At 34.8% G+C, this 24987-nt stretch overlaps 2 protein-coding genes across 9 annotated transcripts in view; one reads left to right on the top strand and one right to left on the bottom strand.

The window, feature by feature from the left end:
* Positions 1–4999, top strand: part of LOC144965553 (uncharacterized) — a 47297-nt gene extending 42298 nt beyond the window's left edge. For 6 of the 7 annotated variants that reach the window (XM_078901013.1, XM_078901014.1, XM_078901010.1 and 3 more), the window contains one exon: positions 1426–4999. In XM_078901013.1, the coding sequence (XP_078757139.1) occupies positions 1426–1655 (230 nt within the window). In that variant the 3' untranslated portion in view covers positions 1656–4999. The remainder of the gene's footprint in view (positions 1–1425) is intronic. The other variant, XM_078901012.1, reaches the window with a different exon arrangement.
* A 4361-nt stretch (positions 5000–9360) lies between these two features.
* Positions 9361–24893, bottom strand: LOC144965552 (GPN-loop GTPase 2-like). 2 transcript variants are annotated; one of them, XM_078901009.1, is made up of 6 exons: positions 24790–24893; positions 21080–21339; positions 18318–18479; positions 17342–17467; positions 16087–16185; positions 9361–13319 (listed from the first exon to the last, which is right to left on the bottom strand). In XM_078901009.1, the coding sequence occupies exons 2-6, from the start codon at positions 21287–21289 to the stop codon at positions 13092–13094; spliced, it is 825 nt and encodes a 274-aa protein (XP_078757135.1). In that variant the 5' UTR covers positions 21290–21339; positions 24790–24893; the 3' UTR covers positions 9361–13091. The 2 variants fall into 2 exon arrangements, with proteins under 2 accessions (XP_078757135.1, XP_078757134.1); XM_078901008.1 differs by lacking the exon at positions 24790–24893 and adding an exon at positions 24080–24226.
* Positions 24894–24987: the final 94 nt, after the last annotated feature.

Here is a 24987-nt window from a genome sequence, read left to right as displayed (position 1 = left end):
TGTAGAACGAAATAATATATTGGTCTTCATCAATCCTTTTGATTCCCGCGACGTTTATGTGACTCCAAATAGCATATGACCTAAAATATCTTGTGGGTGTTTATATCATTAAAAAAATCACTCAAATAAGAAAATGATGATTTTCGAACATAGAGATGATGATTGAGTTAAGTTTTCTCTTACTGGGTTTGGTTTAAGTGTGTTTAGAAAAACAACTATTATTTAATAGAGTTCACTGAAATACAACTGTTGTATATGTACTGATACCAGATGCTTTTTAAAGGTTAATTCTATTGATTTTTTATTTCAGGTCTGGAGCAAGGCATTATGTCTGTACTCGATATTAAAAATGCTGTTATGTTTTAAATAAAATAAAAATCAATGTGATTAGATTTCATTTCCATTTTTTTAAACCAACAAAAAAAAAGAAACAAAAACAACTAAACATCAAATTATAATCAACTGTTTACAGCTACTGTTTTAAGAATACGAATAAGAGTGATTCAACATAAACAAAATTCCCAAATTCAAAACATCCAATACATCTCTCAAATTTGCCTTCTTTTTTTTTTTTAACTGTGAATTTTTTTTTTAATGGTAGCAGGCACTGAGGGAAGAGGCTGATTTTTGGAATGATATTTTCTTTGATGTTCTTTCTGATTTGTTTGACAGTGTTTCATACACAAATTTTCAATTTTTTCTTCAATATGTTACGTTTTAAATTTCATTTCTTTGAATCACTAGCTACATAAATTCTTAATCTGATATAGGTAAATATCAGAAGGAATGAGGATCAATAAAACGTAATGGAGATGCCTAAATTAAATGACAATAAAATCTTCAGTTCCTTTTATAATGATTACAAAGACATTGTATTTGTCATTTAACATTATAGTCCCGTTTATCATGACATATATTGGTTTTCACAATGATATTTAAAAGAGAAAATTACATTTTCTAAGCAAAAAGACAAGAACTGACTTGCTTCATGTCATTAAAGGTAAAGAACAGGTAATAAATTTATACTTGCACCGATTAACAGTCAAAAACAAAGCTGAATATTTCAAAATGAACAAACTATCTTACCATAATAAGTAATTTCCAGTCGCCTGTGTAATAAATTGCCCGATCGTGAACAAAATTTATACTGGTAAAAAATAATAATGAAAGCTGAATACGTTTAATGAATATATACATTCAAAGAACTGTTAAATAAATTGTTATTTAAAGTATTGCTTTAAACTAAATCGCGTTTAAACCTAGTTGTAAATAACGGATACATTAAATTCATTTAAATTAAAAATGTATCCATTTCTACTCCAAAATAGTGGATCTTTGATAGTTAAATCGATAATAATGATAATGATGGTGATGATGATAATTCAATTATATGATTGTTCCGATTTTTCGTCTATTTCACCACAGTACCAGAAGATGACTTCAGAAAAAGACTTGAAATGATGTTTGGTGACAAGTCCAAGACCATGCCTGCAATCAGACAACCAAACAGTAATAGACCTCTACCCAACAAGCCAGATTTGAAGACTGTTGTCACAGCCACCAACTCCTTCCCGGCAACTAGTCAAACATCAATAGATGTTGTTTACGATGATTTAGACGGATATCAGAATTTAGGGGCCACAAAAAAATGGTAGAAACAAATTGTTTTATACTTATATGGGTTATATTGCTCTCTACTTTTTAAAAGTAACATTTTCAGATATCGAAAAGAAAACAGTAAAATATCTATGCAGATAATTTTAATTGAGTGGAAAAAAGAAACATCAGAGGTATAAATCCATAAATCATGAATGATCATTTTTGTATACTCTAAAGAAAGATCCTGTTACTCATATTTGGTAATTTTTGAAGTATCAACTCTACTATGCCTATAATTATTACTATGACTAAATTATCAGACAATTACCTAACTAGATAATATTTGACTGTAGATACATCTTTTTTTTTTTTCTTCTGTGTCACGGTATCTAATGTTGACATGCTTCAATGATAAATTTATTTCTCTTTATTTTAAGTTCTGATTGGAAGCGCCATATTTAGTGAAATAGATTGTTTTGAAAATATTTTTTAAAAAGAGTTGGTTATGTTCTTACTCCTATTTGCTCCTTTAAAAAGTTTGGGGAATCCCTATTATGTAGTGAGATATCCATCTCAATCATGACAATTCTTACTGACATTTTTCAGTTTCTCCAATTGTCTGTCCTCCAGCAAGCACATACATTTACCCCCCCCCCCCTTCTCTCTCCTCCCATTTGTGAGGGAGGTAGTACAATGTTTAAATCAATCCATCTCCATATCCCTTATTTAGTCTCATCTAAAATATTGTTCAGTATTATGCTTGTACATTTATTACTTTCTTTAATGTTGACATTGTGTTGGTAAAATTGTAGAAAGATAGCCAAGAGAACCCCATAAAATGGCATACAGGTTATTTTGATCAAATTCTAGCTTTCAGTCACTACAAGAATAGTTGAATTTTATGACACTTAGATCAAGTGCTTTATATTTAGAAATGTATTTTGGTAGTAATCATGCATGAACATATCATTAAGACTACTGTATAAGGGATCGTACTCCCAAGCAATCAGTCAATTTATCCTCTATTTTGTCGAAATCACTCTATGAGACACTGTTTCAACAATGGCCAGTCGGCCTTTGCACAAAAAGAATTTTGATTTCAATCAAAATAAAATAACTATTACCTGTCTCATACATTATTTATAATCTTGCACTTGCACAAAATATCTTGCTCTATTATAAAATTATAATTCATCTTATAAATACCGTTTGATACCAACTCATTACGACTATGTTTACACGCCTCATTTTCATATTTCCAATTCAAAATAAACTGTAATCTTAAATGACGAACTTTGTTACTCTTTTAAGGGGAAGGTCGGCAGTAAAACCTAACATCTCTAATTGTGACAGTAGATTTATCTAATATTGCTTAATATAACTGGAGTATTTTTAATAACAAATAAATAGTTATTTTTCAAAAATAAAGGGTGCATTGTTATCATGGAAACACAAATAAAGAGCTGCCAACTTAGATTTTTACCTATTTTGGTAGTTATATTTTTCAATAACGAATGCATACGGCCACACCAACTTGGTAAATCATCTTATGTAAACAAAATACAGATTTTGTCACATTTCTTTTAAGGATTCGCTTAAAAATGTATTTTTAACTTTCTTTTTTTCAAATTTGTTCTGTCTTTTATAATTAAAAATTGGAAAAAAAAAACAACTACATTGACACAATTAAAAAGTTTTTACTCATACCAATTTTGAAAATGGCAAATTTTAATTGAGATAGCAAAATGTTTGGTGTATTTTTCAAACATTTTCAAACTTAAGATTTTTTTTTTGGAAAATGTAATTTTTAACGGAATAAAATCTAATTTTATGGAAAACCCAACTTAATATTTGTAAAAAGAAGAAAAAGTGACAAATTCAACTGCCCAAGAACCCCCATAATGATTTTTGGATTCAAAAGGCACCAGCAGCATAGCAGGGACCTCCCTTCAGGCTAATCATATTGGAATGAACACAATCAATGTTTTGAAATAATCAATTACGATGAAAAAGAAACCACATTGAAAGTAGGCTGGATTGTTTACAAGCAGATAATGATTTATTGGCTTCATGGAGTGTGAACTCAGTTCCTTGACCAATGAGCATGTAAACTAGCACAAAAAACATGTGTCATCGGACCATATTGGAAGTATAATATCATTGCAAGGAATTTGATATAGTTTTCTCTCATAATCTCGTCAATTTGTTTGTTTTTTAACGGTTTTACGCGCTTGCAACACATTTAGGTCATATCAGCTCCAGTATAAACGACGAAAATTAGATAGTAAAAACATTCTAGAAGTACAGTTAAAAGGATTTGAGGGAAAAGTAAGACAAAGGGGGAATGGTTCACATAGGAAACATATATAGATTCAAATAAAGAGCACTATTAGTGTACTTTGTTTGAGATCACCTAAAAGTCTCGCCGAGACACCAGCACAGGTCCCCACTTATTTAGAGATGAAAAATAAATATCATCTCCCAAAATTATTACTATACATTATTCGACTGTTTCCCTCCCAGCCAAGTTCAGGACAAAACTAAGTAATATCATCCCAAGACAAAGACAGAAAACAATTCGAAAACAGATATAAGACACAGCAAGTACCTCCATGTCCACTATGGGAGATCGAGATCCTCACCCAGTTCTTGTAGAAACTTACCAGCTGGGAGGGTATGCTTTTTGGGGTATGTAGGATAGAGGTCAATCTCCATATCGCTCGATATAATAATTTGAGGGTTTTCACCCTAAACAAAAAAGTGTTCTTGGACTGTATACACAAATATTTTCCTTCAGTAACTGATGAAAATGAAGTTACCTGACCTCATATTATAAACAACGATTTTACTAAGGGAAAAAACTATTTTTGACCATGAAATGTTTTTGATATTGTCAATAAGTGGCCAAAGTATAAAAATAAAAGTAGAATTCAAAATCGAAAATTTCGATATTGACCATTGATTTTGACAGCCGACCTTCCCCTTAAATGTGTGATTAATTAATCGAAGGAAGACAAACCTGTAATCCAATTATGGCAAAATTTGAGAAAAATAATTCATATTTCATTTCACATCAGGAAAACAGTTTATAATCATCAAAGAATTTCCAAATCTTAATTCAATAAGAGCGAGGAATTACATTAGAATTTTTTTTAATAGTTGTGAAAAAAATGCTTTGATAATATCTATGTGTAGGCTAAATATTAATTAAGAATCTGATATATCAATCTGTTAAGATTGCATTACTTATTCATCAAAATTGTAAATGAGTGAAATTTGATTGAAATCATTGTAAAATATATATCATCACCCTTCAAAGACAATTTGTGATAATTATTCACTTATTTATCCCGATAATGTTGTTTTTTTTTTTTTAAATAAAAAATATATATAACCCTTATATGTGTGTGCTTCTATTAATTATAAATTAAGAATTGCAATCATAAAACAAAGTTTGACTGTCTTTTCTATTTGAAAAGATGAATGATAAAAATAAAGGAAGTTTGACAAGGGACCCAGACAAATCAGTCAAAGATGTTACACATCCTATTTAAAAGTCATTCAAAGCTATAGGTGAATTCCATGTGAAAGTAATAAAAAAACCCAAAATAGCGACATTTTCCAAGTGTTGTCAATTAAAAAAACAAAAACCGATGATTTTTTAAAAGAGGGGTCAAAATGTATGGAGTTTGGCCGAGGTTCTATTTGGCAGATTTCAATGTTGAAATTGGACACGAGGATCTTTTGCAGCAGCAGCTTATAATGGTCTCACACTACAATAGTATGATGGTCTATCCAGGTAACTAATTCATTGCCACACTTGTGTACAGTCGCAAACCCGCCCTGTAGCCTCGTCACAAAAAAATGCTCGATCATATGCTCTGCAGTTTCAGGATCTTTGCCACGGCACATTGCGCTATACAGTGTCATTACCTATCTCTGATCACTGACGAATCAGGAATAGAGATGCGTTCCTTTGTATCATCAAACGCCACTGTTTACGATCAAAACAATGACAATACACATTGGAGAGTGAAAGCTTAACTGCTAAACCTTTTGTCAAGAGGAAAAATATACATTCTAACGTGGTTGGATGTGTCTAAGCACTGGTCCATGCATCGCACGATTATTATCATCTTAAAACCCCAGGAATAACGACACCCCTGGATAACGACATAATTTTCCAGTCCAAGGCATAGTTGTTATCCAGAGGTTGTACTGTTGCGGTAAGGTGTTTAATCAGCAATGAGGAAGAAATAGTCAGGGGTAATTCATTAATTTGGAAAATGATCCAAATAACGAAAAGCTAAATTAGTTATGATCGCCAGTAAATTAGAATTTCATCACTCCCTCATTTAAAATAATGTTTTCATAATTTAAACATGATATTATGCAAAGTGCTTTGTCCATGTGTTTGTAAAAAGGAAGCTCAGGATAGTGATCCACAGAACAAATTTGTTTTGTTTTTAAGGGTTTTACGGCGCTTGCAACACATTTAGATAATATCAGGGCCAGTAAAAAGGAAGAAAATGGGAGAGTAAAAAGTTCTAGAATTACAATTAAAGCACCCAAGAAAAAGTAAGACATAGGGGAACTGGGAACAAATGGGGAACAGATGTAGATTCCAAGAGCATATCACCAATGTAGGGGAGATCACCTATAAGTCTCATCCAGACATAAGCACAAAATCCAACAAAGAGGAATACACTCAAATGCTTACATTATACATTCAAAATAATAAATATAATAATACATAACAGAGAGATAATAACAATAATAATAATAATAATAATAATAATAATAATAATAATAATAATAATGATAATTATAATAATAATAATAATAATACACATTTATACAGCGCTCATTCTCGTGTAAAACACAAGCTCTGGGCACTTTACAATATAAATTATCAATTTTGAGTGAAAAAAAAAAAAAAGAGATGATTTCAACATCATCATTGCCTTTTTCACCCTGGGTCAGGGTATAGGCCACAGACAAACAGTTTCCATCCTTCTCTATCCTGAGCTAACTTTTTTTTTTTATCTCATTCCAGGTCTTACCACTTCTCTGTATATCAGCTTCTTTAATTATTCTCCGTGTTCCTCGTGGCCTTCCCCTTGATCTTCTGCCCTGAGGGTTCCAGTCCAATACTTTCTTTGTTACACATGCAGTTGAGTCATTCTTGATTTACAAGGAAAAAAATATCATCTCCCAAAACAATAACTATGCATTTGACTGTTTCCTTCTCAGCTAGGACTCCGGCCAGGGCCAGGACAAAACCAAGTAATCTCATTCCAAGACAAAGACAGAAAGCATGTTGGGAAACAGATATAAGGGGATAGAAGACACAGTATGTATCCCCCTGCCCACTATTGGAGGTCACACAGAACAAGGAATGCATCTATAAGTCCCATGGAGCCAGAGTGTATCACGGTTTCTGTAGCATAAACAAACAGTAACTTTTATTTGCTTCCCTTTGGACAGGAAGTCTATGGAAAAGTACTAATAGCCTGCTACCCGATCACAGCAATATCCACAGATAAATTGAAAAAATATTGCCTGCACTGGCAATGATAATGGTCCCTTTGCTCACTCGTTAGGCATTGAATTGTCGAGACCCTTTCTCATCATACTGTCATCTGCATTTTTTGCGGCCGCAAATATCAGGGCGATCCGCAAATTTTGGCAAATCGTGGCAAATTTTGGGAAAATTGGCAAATCGCATGGCAAATTTTGGAAAAAAAAAAAAAGAAACGAAAACAAAATTACGAAAAAAAAGTGCGAAACTTGAGAAATGTTGCAGCTTTGCCTGGGCCCAAACCAAGGGAAGCTACTCTCTATGGATAATGATCCTTTAAAATCTTTGTAACAACGCTATTCACAGTCATTTCATTAAATTAATAAATGCAGCCTCCTTAAATGTAATAAATTGTCTTTTATATATATATTTTTCTGTATCGCATGTTAATTTTTACTGAAACGCTTTGTTCTCCTAGGCAAATTTTTTGGTAAATTTTGGGGTTTCTTTTGGCAAATTTTAGGTCCCAATTTGGCAAAAAATGCAGATGACAGATCATATAAGGCTCTGATAAAAGTTGCTTTCCAAAAAAAAAAAAGTCACTAAGTTCTGAAACCTTACTTTTAGAATAAAATAGTTATGAGGAAATTATGCAGTGGTTAAGTCACCTACTTTTTGTAAGTTTGGAATGCAGGTTTGAAAACCGATGAGTGCAATGAAATATCTTATCAAGACATTGAAATTTCAAAGGCTGAGTTAGCTGAATCCTTTTTTTTTTCGACATTCTGTATGGTTGGCACTGAAGAAACCAATGGTCTGGTTGTATTTCAGCGGCGTCCTCATTGGGCGCGGGCCCATGTCAGTCGGGCCTTGAAATCGTTTAGGTGTGGTGCCATGATGACCAGTTCATCCAGCCCATTCCACTCCGAGATAGTTCTAATGAAGAAAAAGTTTCTGTATTTTTGTGTTCTTGTCTGTGGGATTTTGAAGCAGTTCGAATTGTTTGTGGCGCATCTCTCAATGGGGTTTTCGGTTATGTGGTTGGTAAAAGTGAGTGCTCGGATTTTTCTTTTGTTTGGTCGTGGCGTGAAAAAGGAGTCTGCCTTTATTGATGGTATTTGATCTGCTATAATCTTGAACATGAATGACAGACGGGTTTCTTTTCTTCTAACATTTTTGTCATGCATCCTGGGGTTCTGCTCTTATAGTCCCCAGTTATGAACCGGGTGCCTTGTCTCTGGACTCTCTCAAGTTTTTGAATATCCTCTTTCAGGTAGGGGTCCCAAGCAACTGCTCCGTATTCCAATTGTGATCTCACAAGTGCGAGGTAGGCGTTTTGTTTGCATGACGTTGGGGTGTGGCTAAGATTGAAAGAGTTTCACGGTGACACTTGCTTGAAGAAAACCCCAAAACAATCAGACTGAACCTGGGACAAGAATTGCACAATGTTGTCTTTCAATTCGAAATCTGGAGCAACAAGGTTAAAAAACTCTCAATATACATCTCAACAAATCACCTCTCCCAAGCTCAAGGGGAGCTATTTTGACAGCAAATCACTGTACTGATTCTTTTAACTGAATGAAGAAGACATGAAAAAAGCGTAGCCTATTCTACTTTATTATTTCTGTGCAACATTTCCCATCTGGTGTTTGGTCATTCCTAAATATCTAAAGGAATGTAATATAAAAAGACCGAGAGACCTTCTAATCGCTTCTAATCAGAAAACCCAGCAAACTGGGATGAAAACTCAGGCAACAGAGTTTGTTGCTTAAATTTTCCCCCATAATTGGGACAGGGTCCCCAGCTAATCAGAACAAAAATTGTTCCAAACCAGTTCATTTCAGGGCTGTCCATCTTCAGTTTTAGTAGTCCAGAACTTGGTTGCTTGAATGACAACTGAAATATCTACCTACCAGGCAAATCAGGACGACTTTGCAGTGACCGGCATTTCCCAATTAGAGATGTTCTATTGTTCATCTTTTGAAAATATAGAACACTTTTGTCAATTCCTATTCTGATCACTCTCACTGTCGCTGTTTTATAGTTGTTCAAAACAATGATGTTCAGATCTCCTTATACTTGAGAAATGTCTGACTCATGTTTACTAGTGAAAATAAGGAATTAAAAAAAAAAAATGGGTATTTATATATTTTTTTTCCCTCTCAAATTTGGGTTCTTAAAGGATCAGAGTTTTACAGTCATCATTTTTTTGAAACACAAAATACAGAAAAAATTATAGATTGTTTTCTGAAAATTTTATTGAGAATATGGCAATGATATGATGAAAAAGAGAACATTCTTATCTATATACAGGACATCATTGTATAATATTAACTCTCTCCTTACCAGCTATTTTCAGAATTTTACCCAAAACTATTCATACTCACCCAACACAAAAATAGATTTTTCAAACAGAATTGTAACGAGTATATTCTATATTTTGTTTTAAAAAATGAGCTCTGCAACAGTGTCGAGTTTTTATAGCTATAACTATAACAAAATGAAATCAGAATAAGAAAACTGTTGGTTGCATCGTAACGAATGTGACGCTTTTTCCTATAAGTGGTAAGGAGAGGGTAAAAGAAAACAATCAAGATGAATACCCAGCAGCCTTTGAAGATTACAATATCAAAAATTGAGCCTGCTAGCTTGTTTCAACGCAAAGCAAACAAAGCCTATTTTTACTTTCCCTAAACAAGATTTATTTTTCGTCACAAATCATCAGAAAATGAAATTTCTTAAAAATTTAAAAAACCAATAACTTTTTTAATTTATTGTTCGCTTTTGAACAATAAACTGATATTTCCCAAGGTTTGGGAAGTCATCTAGGGCTTCTTAATTTATTTATTTTTCTATTTGTATAACGAAATTTTAGTTTGTAAATTCTATTCTAAGCCAAAACTTGTATTACAGTAACAAACATAATCTACATTTTTTTAAAAACCAGAAAGGTAAAATAACTCTAGTAAAAATGAAAACTGATATTTAAGTTTAAGAAAAATGCTAAACAAATTATTCTTTGTTAAGCACTAGTAAGTTGTCTCCCTTATGTCAAAAAATGAATATTTACACAATGCACTGGAATCTTTGTTGTAAGTAATAATTATGGACCTCAAAAGCTTCAGTTTGAGCTGAGCAAATAAGATTTACCACCCAAGATGGAACTGCTTGAACTTGAACTGCAGAATGGTTTCGAGTTAAAGCACCTGTTCAAGCAAGAAAAGTATCAAGATTTCTGGTTAAGAGCAGCAATTTGTTGCAAATTTCCTGCATTTTGGAAAGAGGCTAAATTGTTTTTCATCGCTATCCCATTGTCATATCTGATGAAGAGTGGTTTCAGCATTGTAACTTGCATTCTTTCAAAGTCCAGAATTGTCTCAACATTGTATATATAGGGGATCTGCTCATGGACGCACACCAAATTCATCACATTAAATGGGATGGTCACCAAGTTGATGATGAAATGGTTCATTCTTTTTTCAGTGCCATTGATGTGTGTGTGTGTGTGTGTGTGTGTGAGAGAGAGAGAGAGAGAGAGAGAGAGAGAGAGAGAGAGAGAGAGAGAGAGAGAGAGAGAGAGAGAGAGAGAGATTTGCACAATAGTATCGCACAAAAATATCTTTTTATCTTTATCAGCATTATTCATTTTGTGGTGAAAAAGCGGGATGGGGAGGGGGGGGGGGTGTGGACAGCGTCAAATAGCTCCAAGGGGGGGGGGGGGGGTGACCCAACTAAGTTTGAGAACCACTGAGCTAGACAATCAGTGTGGTGGCCCAACATCAACATTGACATATCAAGCATGATAGAACATTGTACAGTAAGCATTGCGAAGAAGCTAGACAGACAAACAGGAAGGAGACACTGAAACCAACACCGCTACCTCAGTGAGCGTGTCAAAAAGCAGCTGCAGATTTAATCTACCACAAGAACAAAACCTTCATCGTCTAAATCGGCTACTATTCACACTACATCAAAATTTGAAACCTGCCGGATCAGAGTTCTGTCACCACAATTCTGAAGCTGAAAAGTTTCTTTGCACACCACGGAATTCCTGAAATCCTGATCACAGACAATGGAACACAATTTAGCAGCAGAGAATTTTCAAAAGAATGACGATTCAAGCATCAGACTACTTTGCCATATTACCCCCAAGCTAATGGACAAGCAGAACATGCTGTACAGATAGCAAAGAAAATATTAAGTAAAAAAGTTCCTTTCACCGTGTTGCAAAAACTCAACACGTACATCAACACAATTTACTCATTCTATGCTTAGCATGGGAAGAGAATTGAGAACAACAGTTCCAATATTACCAAACAATCTGTTATTAACATTAGTCCAAGCATTGTCCAACAAAATTACAAAATTAGTAAAACGCACACAAGATACAGTATGACCGAAGACAAGGTGCTCAAGATTTATCAGCATTGCAACCACAGGATCGAGTTTTAATCAAATTGGATGATAGGAAAGGGTGGACAATGCCAGCTCACGTAATAAACGTAAAACTAACAACCCGATTGTACACATGGACATGGGCACATCAGTTCTAAGAAGAAATCGTTGACATGTGATGCAAACAAGGCACAACAGGCCCTTAGCTACTGCATCTGGCGACACAATGGAGTGTTATAACAACAGCTATAATTCTAACCATTCCAATACAGACCCTTCCCCAAGATATGAGGAAGAGCGTGAAGCCAATCGTCCTGCAACAGACGTTAACAACAATGTCAATGATGCCATTACACCATCTTCACGCCGACCATACATCATGCAATGTGGGAGAAGAATTATTCGACCAGCTCGTTACCTACAGTAACAGCAAATTTGTGTTAATGTTAGTGTTAGATAAAACATGGCATGTAGGTTTGGCTAGCAAACCGATCTGACTAGCAGATTAATTAAGTTGTCTGACTAGCAACTTAGGGAATCAGACAACTGAACATTTTTCATAAATAATACAAGATTTTCCAGCATAAGAACATTAAGCGTTTGATAGACTGTTTTGAATTGGCATTAAATAATATATTCTAGGAATAATATGTGACTGTGTATAATAGGTAGGCTGAATTCATTTGGATTACATTACAAGATCAAGACCAAGATATTAATTATTTTTTTACTTAAAAAGGGAGATGTCACATAATTAGGTTATAGTATCATATATATAGTAATCGTGTGCCTTGAGAAAAGTTGAAATAATAAATAGTTATGATTTTGATGTTCAAGAACAGACGTGTTTGTTAACTCTGTTATTGATTTAATATATAAGCCCAAAATATGACAGTTATATGGAGATCAACATATTCAGATTTTCAATTGCTTCAAATAAAAAAATAAAAAATGCAATCGTTTTTAAAACAGATTTTCATTGTATAAGGCTTTAAGGATTGTTTTTGTAATTTAAGATAGTTTCTTGAAAAAAAATAAGCCATGACCTCTGAACATGAAACCTGTCGACTAATAAAAATTTCAAAACTGCTCTTGCAATTTCCAAACTCATGGAGCTTGATTCTAGAATATACCACAAACAACCGAAACAGTCCAAACACAGAAGAATGAAACTTTTTAGTGAGGCCATGAGATAAGTATTTCATTGAGATAATCATAATATGATTAGGAGTCTGAAAGTTAGTTTTGCAAGGTTCTGTGAATTTCTAGTTTACGACAAGTGACTGACCGCCTCAAAATGATATTAGGTTGAGCTAAACCAGATGCCAATAAGGAATTTTAAAACTAAATTGACCAGAAATGTGAAATTTTCATTGTTGTTAGCTTAAGCAATGATATTTCTTCTCCTCAAAAAGGCATAAAAATTTAACACGGCCTCATAGTTTTGACTATAAATTCATTTCTTAGCATCTTAACCAATTTGACATAATACCATTGTGACGCTATGGATTACAAATTTTAAATAAAGATAAAGAAATATTTCAAATCTGTTATCATTTATCACTTAAGAGCCAATCTAATTAATTTCATCCTCCATTCCTGTGTCACCTTCATGTAATAACTTCTCATCATCTTCCTCGATGTTCATAAACTTTTCTCTCACATCCTTTATTTTGTCATATTCAAATTCTGCACCAACTGCACATGACATGAGACTCTCCAAACTATGATCTTCCATGGATCCAAAGACATAACCATTACATTTATCAATTGCCTTGGTCAGTCTCATCATGCTAGCTTTGTCCTGAAAGTGGAAAAAAAAAAAGAAATAAAGAATGATCTATCTTGATGCGATAACCAAGTGTAGAAATAAGACTAAATACACACACACACACACATGTGCACACTGTGGTCTCCATTTATAAGCTTAGTCCTCGGGAATCAAGCAGTGTGCTAATAGCCGGATCATGATTATAATGTTCAATGATCATATTATATGAAAATTATAATTTCTGTTGTTCACACTCTGTTCTCAGCCATTAAGTTGAAGATAAAGTCTGATGGTTTAAATTGCTTGTTTAACATCTGAAGTTGTTGATGCACAATGCAAATGAAATCTAGCTTCAAATTATAGATCTGTATCTCCAATTCAGTCGTTTGCAAGATATAAGAACACATTATATTCCATTCTATCATGGCCCACCACAGCAAACACAACATACTAGTCGACCACCAGCACGGCTTCAGGAAAAAAATGGTCATGTGAGGCACAGTTTATCAATACAAAAGGAGAAATTGCAAGATCATTAGACAACAACAAAAAAAAAAAACAAATTGATCTCCTGGTACTAGACTCTCTAAAGCGTTTGAAATTGCACCACACAAAAGATTACTATTAAAACTCGAGCAAAGCAGAATTCGGAGTATTAGGGGCAGTGAAACAAATCAGTCAGAGAATATGGAAAGACACCCGCAAAATCTTCTACTTTGGTTCAAGGACTGGCTTTGCAATCGAATGCAACAAGTTCTCATTGACAGAAACTCAAGCTAAAAAATGTAATTCCTATCAAGAAGAAGGAACAGGACTTGAGCCATTATGCTTCTTGATATTTATAAATGACCCTGGAAACAAATTATCTCCACAAATAAGGCTTAAACTGTTCGCAGACGATAGACTTCTTTTCGGGACAATAGATAGTAGCAGATATGCACATGAACTCCAGAAAGATCTTGATTCCCTCCAGACGTGGTTAGACATATGGCAAATGAAGCTCCATCCATCAAAATGCTATGTCATGTCAATATCAAACAAGAAAGAGCTTTGTACTCACAATTACATAATGCATGATCATCCCTTACAACATGTTGACTCCATAAAATACCCCAGTCCATCTCATTAATAAACTTAAGTGGAAACCCCATGAAGAACATATCCAGCAAAGGCAAGCAGGATGCTGGGGTTTGTCAAAAGGAACATAAACCAATGCCCATGAAGAATTAAAGCCTAGGAGTACACAGCACTTATCAGGCCAATATTAGAATATACCACCACCGTGTAGGTCCCCTACACAAAAAAGGACATAGACAAGATTGAAAAAGTACAAAGAGCAGTTGTAAGTCCTGGGTTGTGTCACATCCTCCCTCCAGTCACTTAAATGGAAACCATTGAAAAATCAGCTCAAGGTATCTCATATTGTTACCTAATTCAAAACCATCGACGACCCCAACTCACCCATCATCATCCCAAACTACATAAAAAGCAAAACAGATAGGTATGCTACATGAAGATACAATGCATTACACAACCATTTACAAGAACAGACGCATAAAAACACAGCTGTTTCCCACGAACAATAAATGACTGGAATGTACTATCACCGGACATAACAATGTTGAATGCTTGGAAACTTTCAAAACAGTTTTGAATGCACTTGCTCGTCAAAGTAATTTGTGACTGTTTCCTGTTTTGATTGGTCTGTAACTGCACATTTTCAGTGATGGGCCCATGGGGCCTTTTGCATATACAAGTCATTGAAGATTGAAGATAGAAGGTTTATAGTACAAAATAAACTTTTCAACACACATATTGTAAAATCAAAAAAGTCCCAGACGAACCTTCATACCTCACATAGCAAGAACACCTTTATAAACAAACTGTCAAAATGAATGTCTTGATAATTGATTGATTGTGACTACATTTGGTGAGAGCCGGAGCTCTCCCTTCACTTACCCAGCCTTAAGCATTAATGACACCACAAGTAGACAATATACCTGTCCCTGACTCTAACCCACGCCTTCTCACAATGAGCTGCTGAGTAGCCTTTTGTTATCACAGAAGGTTTTTGCATTAGAAGAGTAAAAATGTAAACAAACTGGCTAATTTTCCCTGTAGACCACACACACACACACACACACATACACACACTTATTCTTTATTTATTAAAATAGGTAACTTAACACAAATTTATTTGCAATTTGCAGCATTAAAAACACCCTAACAAAATACCTCTTTTGAGAAAATTGGTCAAATATAAATTTTTTTTTGAAAATTGCGTGACATTAGAGAGAACAGCAGTTCTGGACATAGTGTGTTCTGACCATTTTAGTATTTCTCTTTCTTTGTCATGATACTGAGCCAGTGGCTGGATGGTCTCAATCTAGAAACAAATAGAGATTGTCATGGATCTCCTTTTTTTTATCTCATCAAACCCCCATTCTTTTTGTCTTAATCTCTTTTGTGTTCCAGAGAGAGAGAGAGAGAGAGAGAGAGAGAGAGAGAGAGAGAGAGAGAGAGAGAGAGAGAGAGAGAGAGAGAGGAGAGAGAGAGAGAGAGAGAGATAGAGAGAGAGAGAGAGAGAGAGAGAGAGAGAGAGAGAGAGAAAGAGAGAGAGAGAGGGAGGGGAGAGGGGGGTTCACAGAGTTGAAAACTTTTCTGAACCAATAAGTTTTTGAATATTCCACCATCTTCATTTTTTACATTGGCCATCTATACCAAAGAATATTTTAAGTGATGTCATAACTCTAAATGTATTTTTTCAAATGTGAAAACAAATTGGTGGCTATTTACTTACCTCTACACACAAGGCTTGAAAAGTAACCAAGCTGTAATCTTCCACAATTCCAACCAAAGCCTCATTCAATTTTTTATATTTTTTAAGAATTGGATCATCCTTCAGAGAGGAAAAAAAAAAAATACAAAAAACACTATTTCATAATCTCAACTTTAAAAAAAACAATTCTGTACATAAAGACAAATCAACAAAAATTCAATTTAACAAAGTCAATTTGCAATTACATTATAATGATAATAATAAAAACAATCATATTTCTATGCCAGCTTTCGTCAAAACCTAAAAGCGTTTAAAAACCAACTAGACATTATTCACACAGAATACAATAACACTACGAGACCAAATCAACCAATATCAAAACAGACCTGCCTACTATAACAAACAATTCGTAGAAATACGAAATTTTGGTTCCAATTTCAGAACTTCATGAGTATTTCTAAATTCCGGGATGGTAGGCATTTCTGCACTTCCATCATCAGAACATCATGATATTCAAAAGAGTAGTTTTAGTGCTATGATGCTGACAGAAAATGTTCGATACGATTGTTTGTATAAAGGTAGTTCTTTAACTGCTTTAGCACCTTTTCCAGGATTTTAGAAAGAAAAGGAAAATTAGATACAGGGCAGTAATTTTTCAGACTTTCAGGGTCTAAGTTGTTCTTTCTTTTTAGTACTTTAAAAACCTGAAGTTATTACTATAATCATCATGAACAAGATAATAAAAAAAGGGAAAGTTAAAAGGAAATCTGTGTGTGTGTAATAGGAAGTGAAAAAAGCTGTCATTAATAAGTAGTCCTGCCTTCAGACCCATGGAGCCGGAGTTAATCCTGGTTTCCATAGTGTAAAACAGACAATAGTAATATAATAATATAAACTGCTACCTTTTTGATAGGATGTCAGTCAATCACAAAGACCTCTTCACCAGATCTTACAGACCCAGCTACCCAATCACTGGAAAAAAAAATATCAACTACAACCTTCATAAATCTCGACCCCTGTGCATGTGAAGAGAATGCTCTACCAACTGAGCGATTGGAACCCCTGCTGTCATTAATACTCCAGGCAAATAGCAGCACTATAACCATTTTGGATTCACAGAATAGAACAAAACTTAGAAAAAGTAAAGGTTTCATTTCAATGACAAAACATTCTTCGTTCTTATATTAAGCTCACTATATTCAAGTAAAAAAAATATGCCTCCATGGGGCACTTTGGCTCCTCAAAGCCCATATTGAAACATGATAAAGTGGCTTACCTGTAAACAGTCTAATAGGTATTGAAGGTTTAATACATCTGTGTAAAAATCAGGGTTAAAAGACAGTCTTCCATGCTTCTCTATCAAGTCAACTTTGGATAACACATTCACGTGTGGCAAACTTAACTGAAAAGAATTTTTTAAATAAGAAAAAAATAACAATGTTTGATATGTCCAGTTTTGAAAGAAACGATATAAAAATAGGCATAAAAATATATATATTTAAAGATATTTAGATTGACACGAAGAACAAAAAGAATTAAAATATTTTAAAATATCATATTTCAAACTTCAAAACAAGAGATAAGCATTATTTAGATGCTAGTTTCATCTTTTTTTAAAAAAAGACTTAAACTAAAGAGCTCAAAGGTAGACCAGTGAAATCTCCATAAGGTCACCTTAAACTTAAAGTCAACTTCTGCTTGAATTCAACATCTCTTGTTGGTCCTAAAATTTTCAGTTATTTATCTAAGTATTTTCCATTGATAATGGATAAAGTCAGCCATGTTTAAAGTTAAAGCCAAGCAATCTTTCTGGTCTGACAGTGTTGGTTGGCTTAATCAGGATTCCACTGTATGTTATGTGGTCATGTAGTATCACACTCAGCTTCTGATCTGCTGGTCACTGTTCGAGTCCCACTGTGAGCAGCAAAAAATTGAATGCAAGGAGAAAAAAGGGCTCTCCATTCATAATCTCTCATGGTACTCATCCAATAAAAGTGATTTCTCTTTTGAAAAAAAATATTATTACAATGCCTCTCATGTATCACGTTTCATCCAGCATGGTTAGAGAATTCCCTTGTAAAATACTGTACACATATTTAGTGGTAAGTGTGCTATAAAAGAGCTCAGGTTATTTATTTAAAACATTTTGTTATTCCTTTCTTGTTAAAAATCTTGGCTTTGAACCATCTTGACGGGTATGAATTGGACAATACTAGTGAATGGAGATGCAAAAGATAATCATTGAATCTAACCTGAAGCATTGTGTTGAGGGATGTGAGAAGAATGGAGATGAATTTTCCTGGATCAGTACAGTAATGGGAATCGACTAAATGCACTGCGGTCAGTCTGATATCCCATGATGTCAACTGTTCTAATATGTTGCGTACAGAATTGTGATGTGTAAAGAGTTCAACCTAGAGATTGCAAAAAGGGAAAAAAATGCCAAGTCTAAGGAAAAGTGATTCAATAACATTTAATACAAAATGGGTATTCATTGGAAGAAAAAAAAATGTATTGAAATATCTAATAGATTTGATCTGCTTGTCAAGTACATATACCGAAAACATAGGAATGGAGAAATCGTGTTCATTTTATGAGAGAAAATTATGTGTATGTGCATATATCTTCTTATAACCTCAATATTTCCTAAGACTGAAGGCTACAGTAAACTATAATATCACGTCAACTTTTTAACATGGTGCATGAAAAATGAACTCAATGTTATTATTTAGAATCTTCTTTGACATCTTTGACACATTTATTGCACAATACATAATAAAGATAAGATCAGACTTTATTGATCCTGAATGGAAATTATCATAATGTTACACATCATTCATCATTATATTAGCACATATTTATACACTGTCATGAACTAATTGATGAAAATACGAAGCTAATTTAAAACAAAATAAACATCAAATATAATAAAATATTTATAAAATATACAGCAGTTAGAAGCAACGCTAATTACTCACTATGTTGAGTCTTAAGAAGTGCATATCCCTTAAACTTATAAAAACCTTGTAGTATTGGGTAATGGCAATAAAACTTTGCATTCATAGTAAATCAATGACTCAACGTCTGGTAGCAAACAATATTTTAAAGTCTTTTTAAAGTCTTTAAACTATTTTTCATTCAATTTTCTCTCTCAAAAAAAAAATATAATAATCAAGTAAATTGCGATGTAAATGAGAAGAAATGTTTCGGACTGACTTAAGTTTGAAGTTATTTTAACAACATATTTGATATATTTCAGGTTATTTAAAAGCATTGTTATTGTATTGTATTAAATCACTTAAAGATGGGAAAAGTCCAGGTTGTGACAACATTCAAGCTGAGATGATAAAAGCAAGCGAAGATGAAGGAGTTGAAGTATATCTAAGACTTTGTACGAAAATTTGGGAGAAAGAAATTTGGCCCTCAGATTGGAGGAGAGCAATTTTTATACCATTGCCTAAGAAAGGAGACTTACAACTATGCTCCAACTACCGAACAATATCACTCATCAGTCATGCAAGCAAAATCCTTCTAAAAATTATCATGAACAGGATTGAACGTAAACTGGAAGAAGAAGTCAGTAACACCCAGGCAGGTTTTAGAAAAAACAGAGGGACAAGAGACCACATATTCAATTTGCGTCAAATTATTCAGAAGCATCGAGAAGTAAATTCTGGCCTCCACAGTTGTTTTATAGACTATTCGAAAGCTTTTGATTGTGTTAATCATGAGAAACTATGGGAAACTCTCCTGGAGATGAACTTTGATCCTAGAATTAGAAACCTGATAAGATCCCTCTATGAGAACCAACAATCAGCGGTACAACTAGAAAGCGGAACAACAGAATGGTTCAAAGTTACAAAAGGAGTAAGACAGGGATGTATTCTATCACCCCATTTGTTCATCATTTACACTGAAGGTATAATGCGAGATGTGGAAAACGATGTCAGGAGAAGTAATTACAACGAACCTAAAATGCAAGGTCTACCCATAAAAGATCTGAGGTACGCAGACGACACTGCACTATTGTCCACAACACCGGGGGGACTAGAGAATCTAATAACATCTGTAAAGGAACATAGCGAGACCAAAGGCCTTAAGCTGAATATAAAGAAGACCAAAATCATGAATACTGACAAATGCAAAACAGATGCCATCATAAAAATCAATGGAGAAGAAATAGAAAGAGTAAAGAATTTTGAATATCTTGGAGCCAGGATTGAGTACAACGGGAAATCGGCCCCAGAGATCAGGAGGAGACTAGCAATGGCAAGATCAAAGCTAGAAAAGATGAATAATATCTGGAAAGGGCAGTGCATTCAAACAAAAATCAAAATCCTCAAAAGTGTTGTTTTCCCAACTGCAACATATGAATGCGAAGCATGGACTATCAGCAAAGCAGAGAGCACAAAGATCACAGCTTTTGAAATGGCATGCTACAGAAAAATACTCAGAATATCATGGACTGAAAAACAAACAAACAAAGAAGTCCTGAGAAGGATCGGAATAAAATCACCAATTCTTCTTCAAACTGTAAAGAAATTGAAACTAAACTATTTTGGCCACACGACTCGCCACGAATCATTAGAAAAGCACATTCTGCAGACAAGGGTAGACGGCAAGAGAGGAAGAGGTAGACCAACAAGAAGCTGGGAACAAGATATATGTGAATGGCTGGGAATGACAGCAACTCAAGCAAGTAGACTGGCGGAAAACCGTAATCTGTTTCGCAAGAAAGTTCGGGAAGCAACGTCCTACGCAGGATCAGCTGACTAGATAATGATGATTTAAAAGCCGGCACAGCTCTTATTAAGTCTGTCCTGATACTTTGATTATACTGACCAGTCTCAAAATAACAAAATCAGAAGAAACCTATCCTGGTGTCTTTACTGGCGTTTGATTTGTAACATTACAATCATAAAACTAATGTTTTACCCAACCAATACTCTGTAATATTTTATTTTTAACTAACAAAAAGAAAAAAAAAATCAACCAAAAAAAAAAATCTACTTACTTGACCAGGGAAATCAAATATGAGATATTTATCCTTTAAGGCATTGAGTTTCCCTTTCAACCAATCCATGTTCTTTTCTAAATATTCCATGCAGTACACTAAACCTCCATTTGGTCCTAAATGCAAGTGTGACATGACATCCTCCAGAGTGATAAGATCAGAAATGTTAAGGTCACATTTGTAGGGTAAGATATCATTGGCAGGGTCCATGTTTATGACAGCAATGTCTCGATTTGTTGATGAAAAGAACTGACTGACACCTGAAGACAGAGTACAAAATGCAGATATCTATTTAACCAGATTTATCCATTGAAATGTGACAATAACACTACTTGGTAGTTAAATAACCGAAAGATCAAAACTATCATCAAAGACAACACACGAGTCACAATTCCAACACTCCAAACCAAGAACATGAACATAAACAACAGAAAAGCTATTTATTACAAATAAGAAGTTCATTAACCAAGGAGTGCAAGAACAACTTCCTACCCAGAATTATACAAAAATGGGATATAATACCAGCCACGAACCAATGCATGGTTATTTCTAGCCCTAGCAAATGTGACAAATAAAATTTGAATTCATGTTCTGTAGGCTTTTTGTCTGCCAATCTAAAAAATCCTACCAGAAAAACTCAAATAAAGAACAGTCAATTTTCATATCACACATAATCAGCAATAAAAATGAGCTTAGAGAAGATCTCCAATTTTGATTTTACAGAAAGTCCCCTCACCCCCATCCCTACTAACTACTAGTTTGTTGTAGAGAGGGAAGAAATGGGACATATCAAAAATATTTTTCCAAACATTAAAAAAACTTCCCTCTTCATGAAACGAGATAAATAAACTATTTTCATACCAGTCTATATCATTTTTATTTACGACAAAAAACAATTTAGAAACAATTATATAATCAACGTATTCATTCAAATTGGGGAGAAGTGGACATGGGATGGGGAGAAGTTGGCCAAAGCAGAATATTTTCTCTGCTGATATGTTTTATAAATAAATGATTTACTAAGTCACTATTCAAATTGATGATAAACCAATGAAAATGATGCAAAACTTGAATTAAAAAATGATATAAAGAGGTTATGAAAATTATATATATTTAAAAAATAATGCATATAATTCATCAAGATAAGAGCATTATTTCTAATTCTAATCAATAACACCAACATTCTACCCTTACCAACAAACAGGCAGTGTTTCGAAAAAAAATCATAAAATCACTTATTTCAATTGTTTGAAACTTTGGGACATAGAAAAACTAACAAAGTTGTTAAAATGATAATACCTCAAGTATCTATGATAAAATATTGAAAATTTTGCCCGAAACAGTAACCTGTTTCTGCCCCATTGCCTACCACCAAAAAAGACAGTATTTGGAACAGTTATATTTTGTTATCAGCTCTGCTGTTTTAGGTTCTTTGCCGCAATGTATACATGTGGGACAGGTGGAAAGTCCCCAATGCTGTTAGACAGGTTCTAGACCTTAGTCTGTTGCCTTTACATAGTGCCGCCTCTTGCTGGTACAGACGCCTAGCAAAGTCTCTAACAATTTCGAGAAGACTACATCCCTGCCCCCAGGAGGGATGGAATGACTTCCATCTCATATGTACAAATCCATCCAGAGTCAGGAAAGCTAAGTACAAGGGCTGCTGGGATTTGTTTTGGCTCAAACTAGGACTACCATCCATTATGCATCTGAGAAGGGATTCCCCAATTCCCCTCTCTATTTTCTTAAGCCTTTGTCAGGTAATCGTCTCCTGCTGAACATTGGGGCTGGATAGCCACCATTATCAGGCCCCATTCTTTAGCCAGTATTCCCGAAATTATGGGCATAGACTTACGAAACTTTACATCTACCTTCTCAATGTTCTTTCTCCTACCCCACACAGGAGCGCAATACTCCACAGTGGAGTAGCATAAAGCCAAAGCAGAAGTCCCCAAGAGCGCCTGATCGGTTCCCCAACATGTTTCTGGCAGCTCTCTCCGAAGACTTGCGTTTCACTATCTTCCAGGTGACACCTTCAAGATGGATCTGATAGGTAAGCCTGCAGTCCAGCATAACACTCAGGTTCTTCAGATCTCATTCATATGGTAGAACCTGGTCCCCAACTCGGCCTTTCAGTTTCCGGGTGTGCCAGCCACTGACTAGATGGAAAGCTGCAGCTACTGTTTTTAAAGTGTTCATCTTCAGGTACCACTTGTCACGAAATATACAGACAAATTTCAATGTGACTGTAGACAAATAAAGTATATAGACCCCAAACCGTGAAAGATGAGAGAAAGAGAGAGATGAAAATAATTATCAAAACAAGGACGCAAAGATGGTGGGAAATTATCTAGCTCATATATATGAATTTTAAGATACAACAAATCGGTGTGGATAGACAGCTCAGTGGGTTAGACCACCTTTAATTTTGTTCCTTTTAGCTGCACAGGTTCCAATCCGATCCGTCGCTTTTTTTTGTTTGTTTTTGTTGGAGCGAGTCTATTCTTTTCTCCTTTTTAGTTTGGCCTTGTTCCATTTCTGAGCATGATTTTCCTAAAATTCCCCCCTACTAGAACAAGAATACTGGGGGGAATACTAGGAGTTTACGGAAGGCCTTCCCTTTTAAATTAATTCTTTTTTAGATTGCTTTTAAATTATTTATTCTTTTTGAGATCAGAGTGGGGACGAATATGACAATTTGATAGAAAGGAACCAAAAGAGAGAGAGAGAGAGAGAGAGAGAGAGAGAGAGAGAGAGAGAGAGAGAGAGAGAGAGAGAGAGAGAGAGAGAGAATATGTAAAAAAAAAAAAAGGGGGGGGATGGGACATGTATCATTTGCAAAGCTCTGTAGAAAGAAGATGAGGATAAATAAAAAGTGGGGGGAACCAGGATTCGAACACTCTGAAAACTGAAAACACTAAAATATATGTCAATGTCTGAGTCTGAGAATAATCCACAGCGATTTATGAATATGAATAATGACTGTAAATCACTCTTAACCTGCGCAGTAGGTTGTTTTCCCAGATCCTGGAGGACCAATAACAACTTGACCGAAAGGCATTCCAACCTGGAAATTGTCATGAAATTTGTTGACAGGTTATAGAAGTTCTGAGATTTGCTGGCAAAAGTGAAAGTAGAATTAGGTAGTGTTGGGCCTTATTCGATAGGTACCCTATCAGGTTGAAATTATTGAGTATTAGATACTTTTTAGCGATTTATTGCAGGGGAAGCTTTCCGAAAGCTCCTCGTGCTGGCATTTCTTTCGGTCCTACCACTTGCCGTCCGGATGCCTAGGGAAGCCGTCCGGTGGTCATCTAAAGCATTCTCAAACCATCCGAAGGCCTTCAGAGCTGCCTGAAGCTTTCGGAAGGCTTCTCATTCATTCGGCTTCTTCTGGAAAGCTTCGGACAGCTTTGAGTTTGAGGGCTGAGAATGCTTTAGATTACCTCCAGACAGCAATTAGTAGGATCGATTGAAAGAAAGGCCAGCATGAGGAGCTCTCGGAAGGCCTAACCCGGACGCCTCCAGACGGCTATGGACGGCAGTGGGACTGGATGGAAAAACGGGGTTGCCAGGTTACCAGACAAGGCGAAGACAAATTTCAATTGCAAAAAAGCCAAACAAAAGTCCAAATTTTTAGTATACTATAATTTAATGGTGTTTTTGACAAAATGAAAAAAAAATAAGAAGTTAATTATATGTTTACTCACTTTAATCAATCAGTTAATTAATTGTGCGGTTTCGACATCACCGGCTTAGCGGGTTTCGTCTGCAAGCGAAGTTTATTGGAATTCCGAAGTTTCTCCGCTCTCAGGTTTAGGTCTAGTATCAGTTTCAGTTTCAAAACAAGTCGGTGTGCTTGGAGGGTTTCCAATTTCTCTCCTTTTTACATTACTTATTATTGTTAT

Source organism: Berghia stephanieae, chromosome 2 (assembly GCF_034508935.2).
Source record: "Berghia stephanieae isolate SIO BIC M18660-M18661 chromosome 2, UCSD_Bste_1.3, whole genome shotgun sequence".
NCBI classification, from domain to species: domain Eukaryota; kingdom Metazoa; phylum Mollusca; class Gastropoda; order Nudibranchia; family Aeolidiidae; genus Berghia; species Berghia stephanieae.
This window is presented reverse-complemented; position numbering and strand designations above follow the sequence as displayed.

Excerpts from the sequence above, each read along its gene's own strand:
- LOC144965552 (XM_078901008.1), bottom strand. The coding sequence starts at position 24,140 with ATGCCTTTCGGTCAAGTTGTTATTGGTCCTCCAGGATCTGGGAAAACA. Across the intron at positions 21,340-24,079 it reads GAAAACAACCTACTGCGCAG|GTGTCAGTCAGTTCTTTTCA; the intron begins GTTAAGAGTGAT and ends CTCTGTCTTCAG. Across the intron at positions 16,186-17,341 it reads ACCTATTAGACTGTTTACAG|GATGATCCAATTCTTAAAAA; the intron begins GTAAGCCACTTT and ends TCCTCTCTGAAG.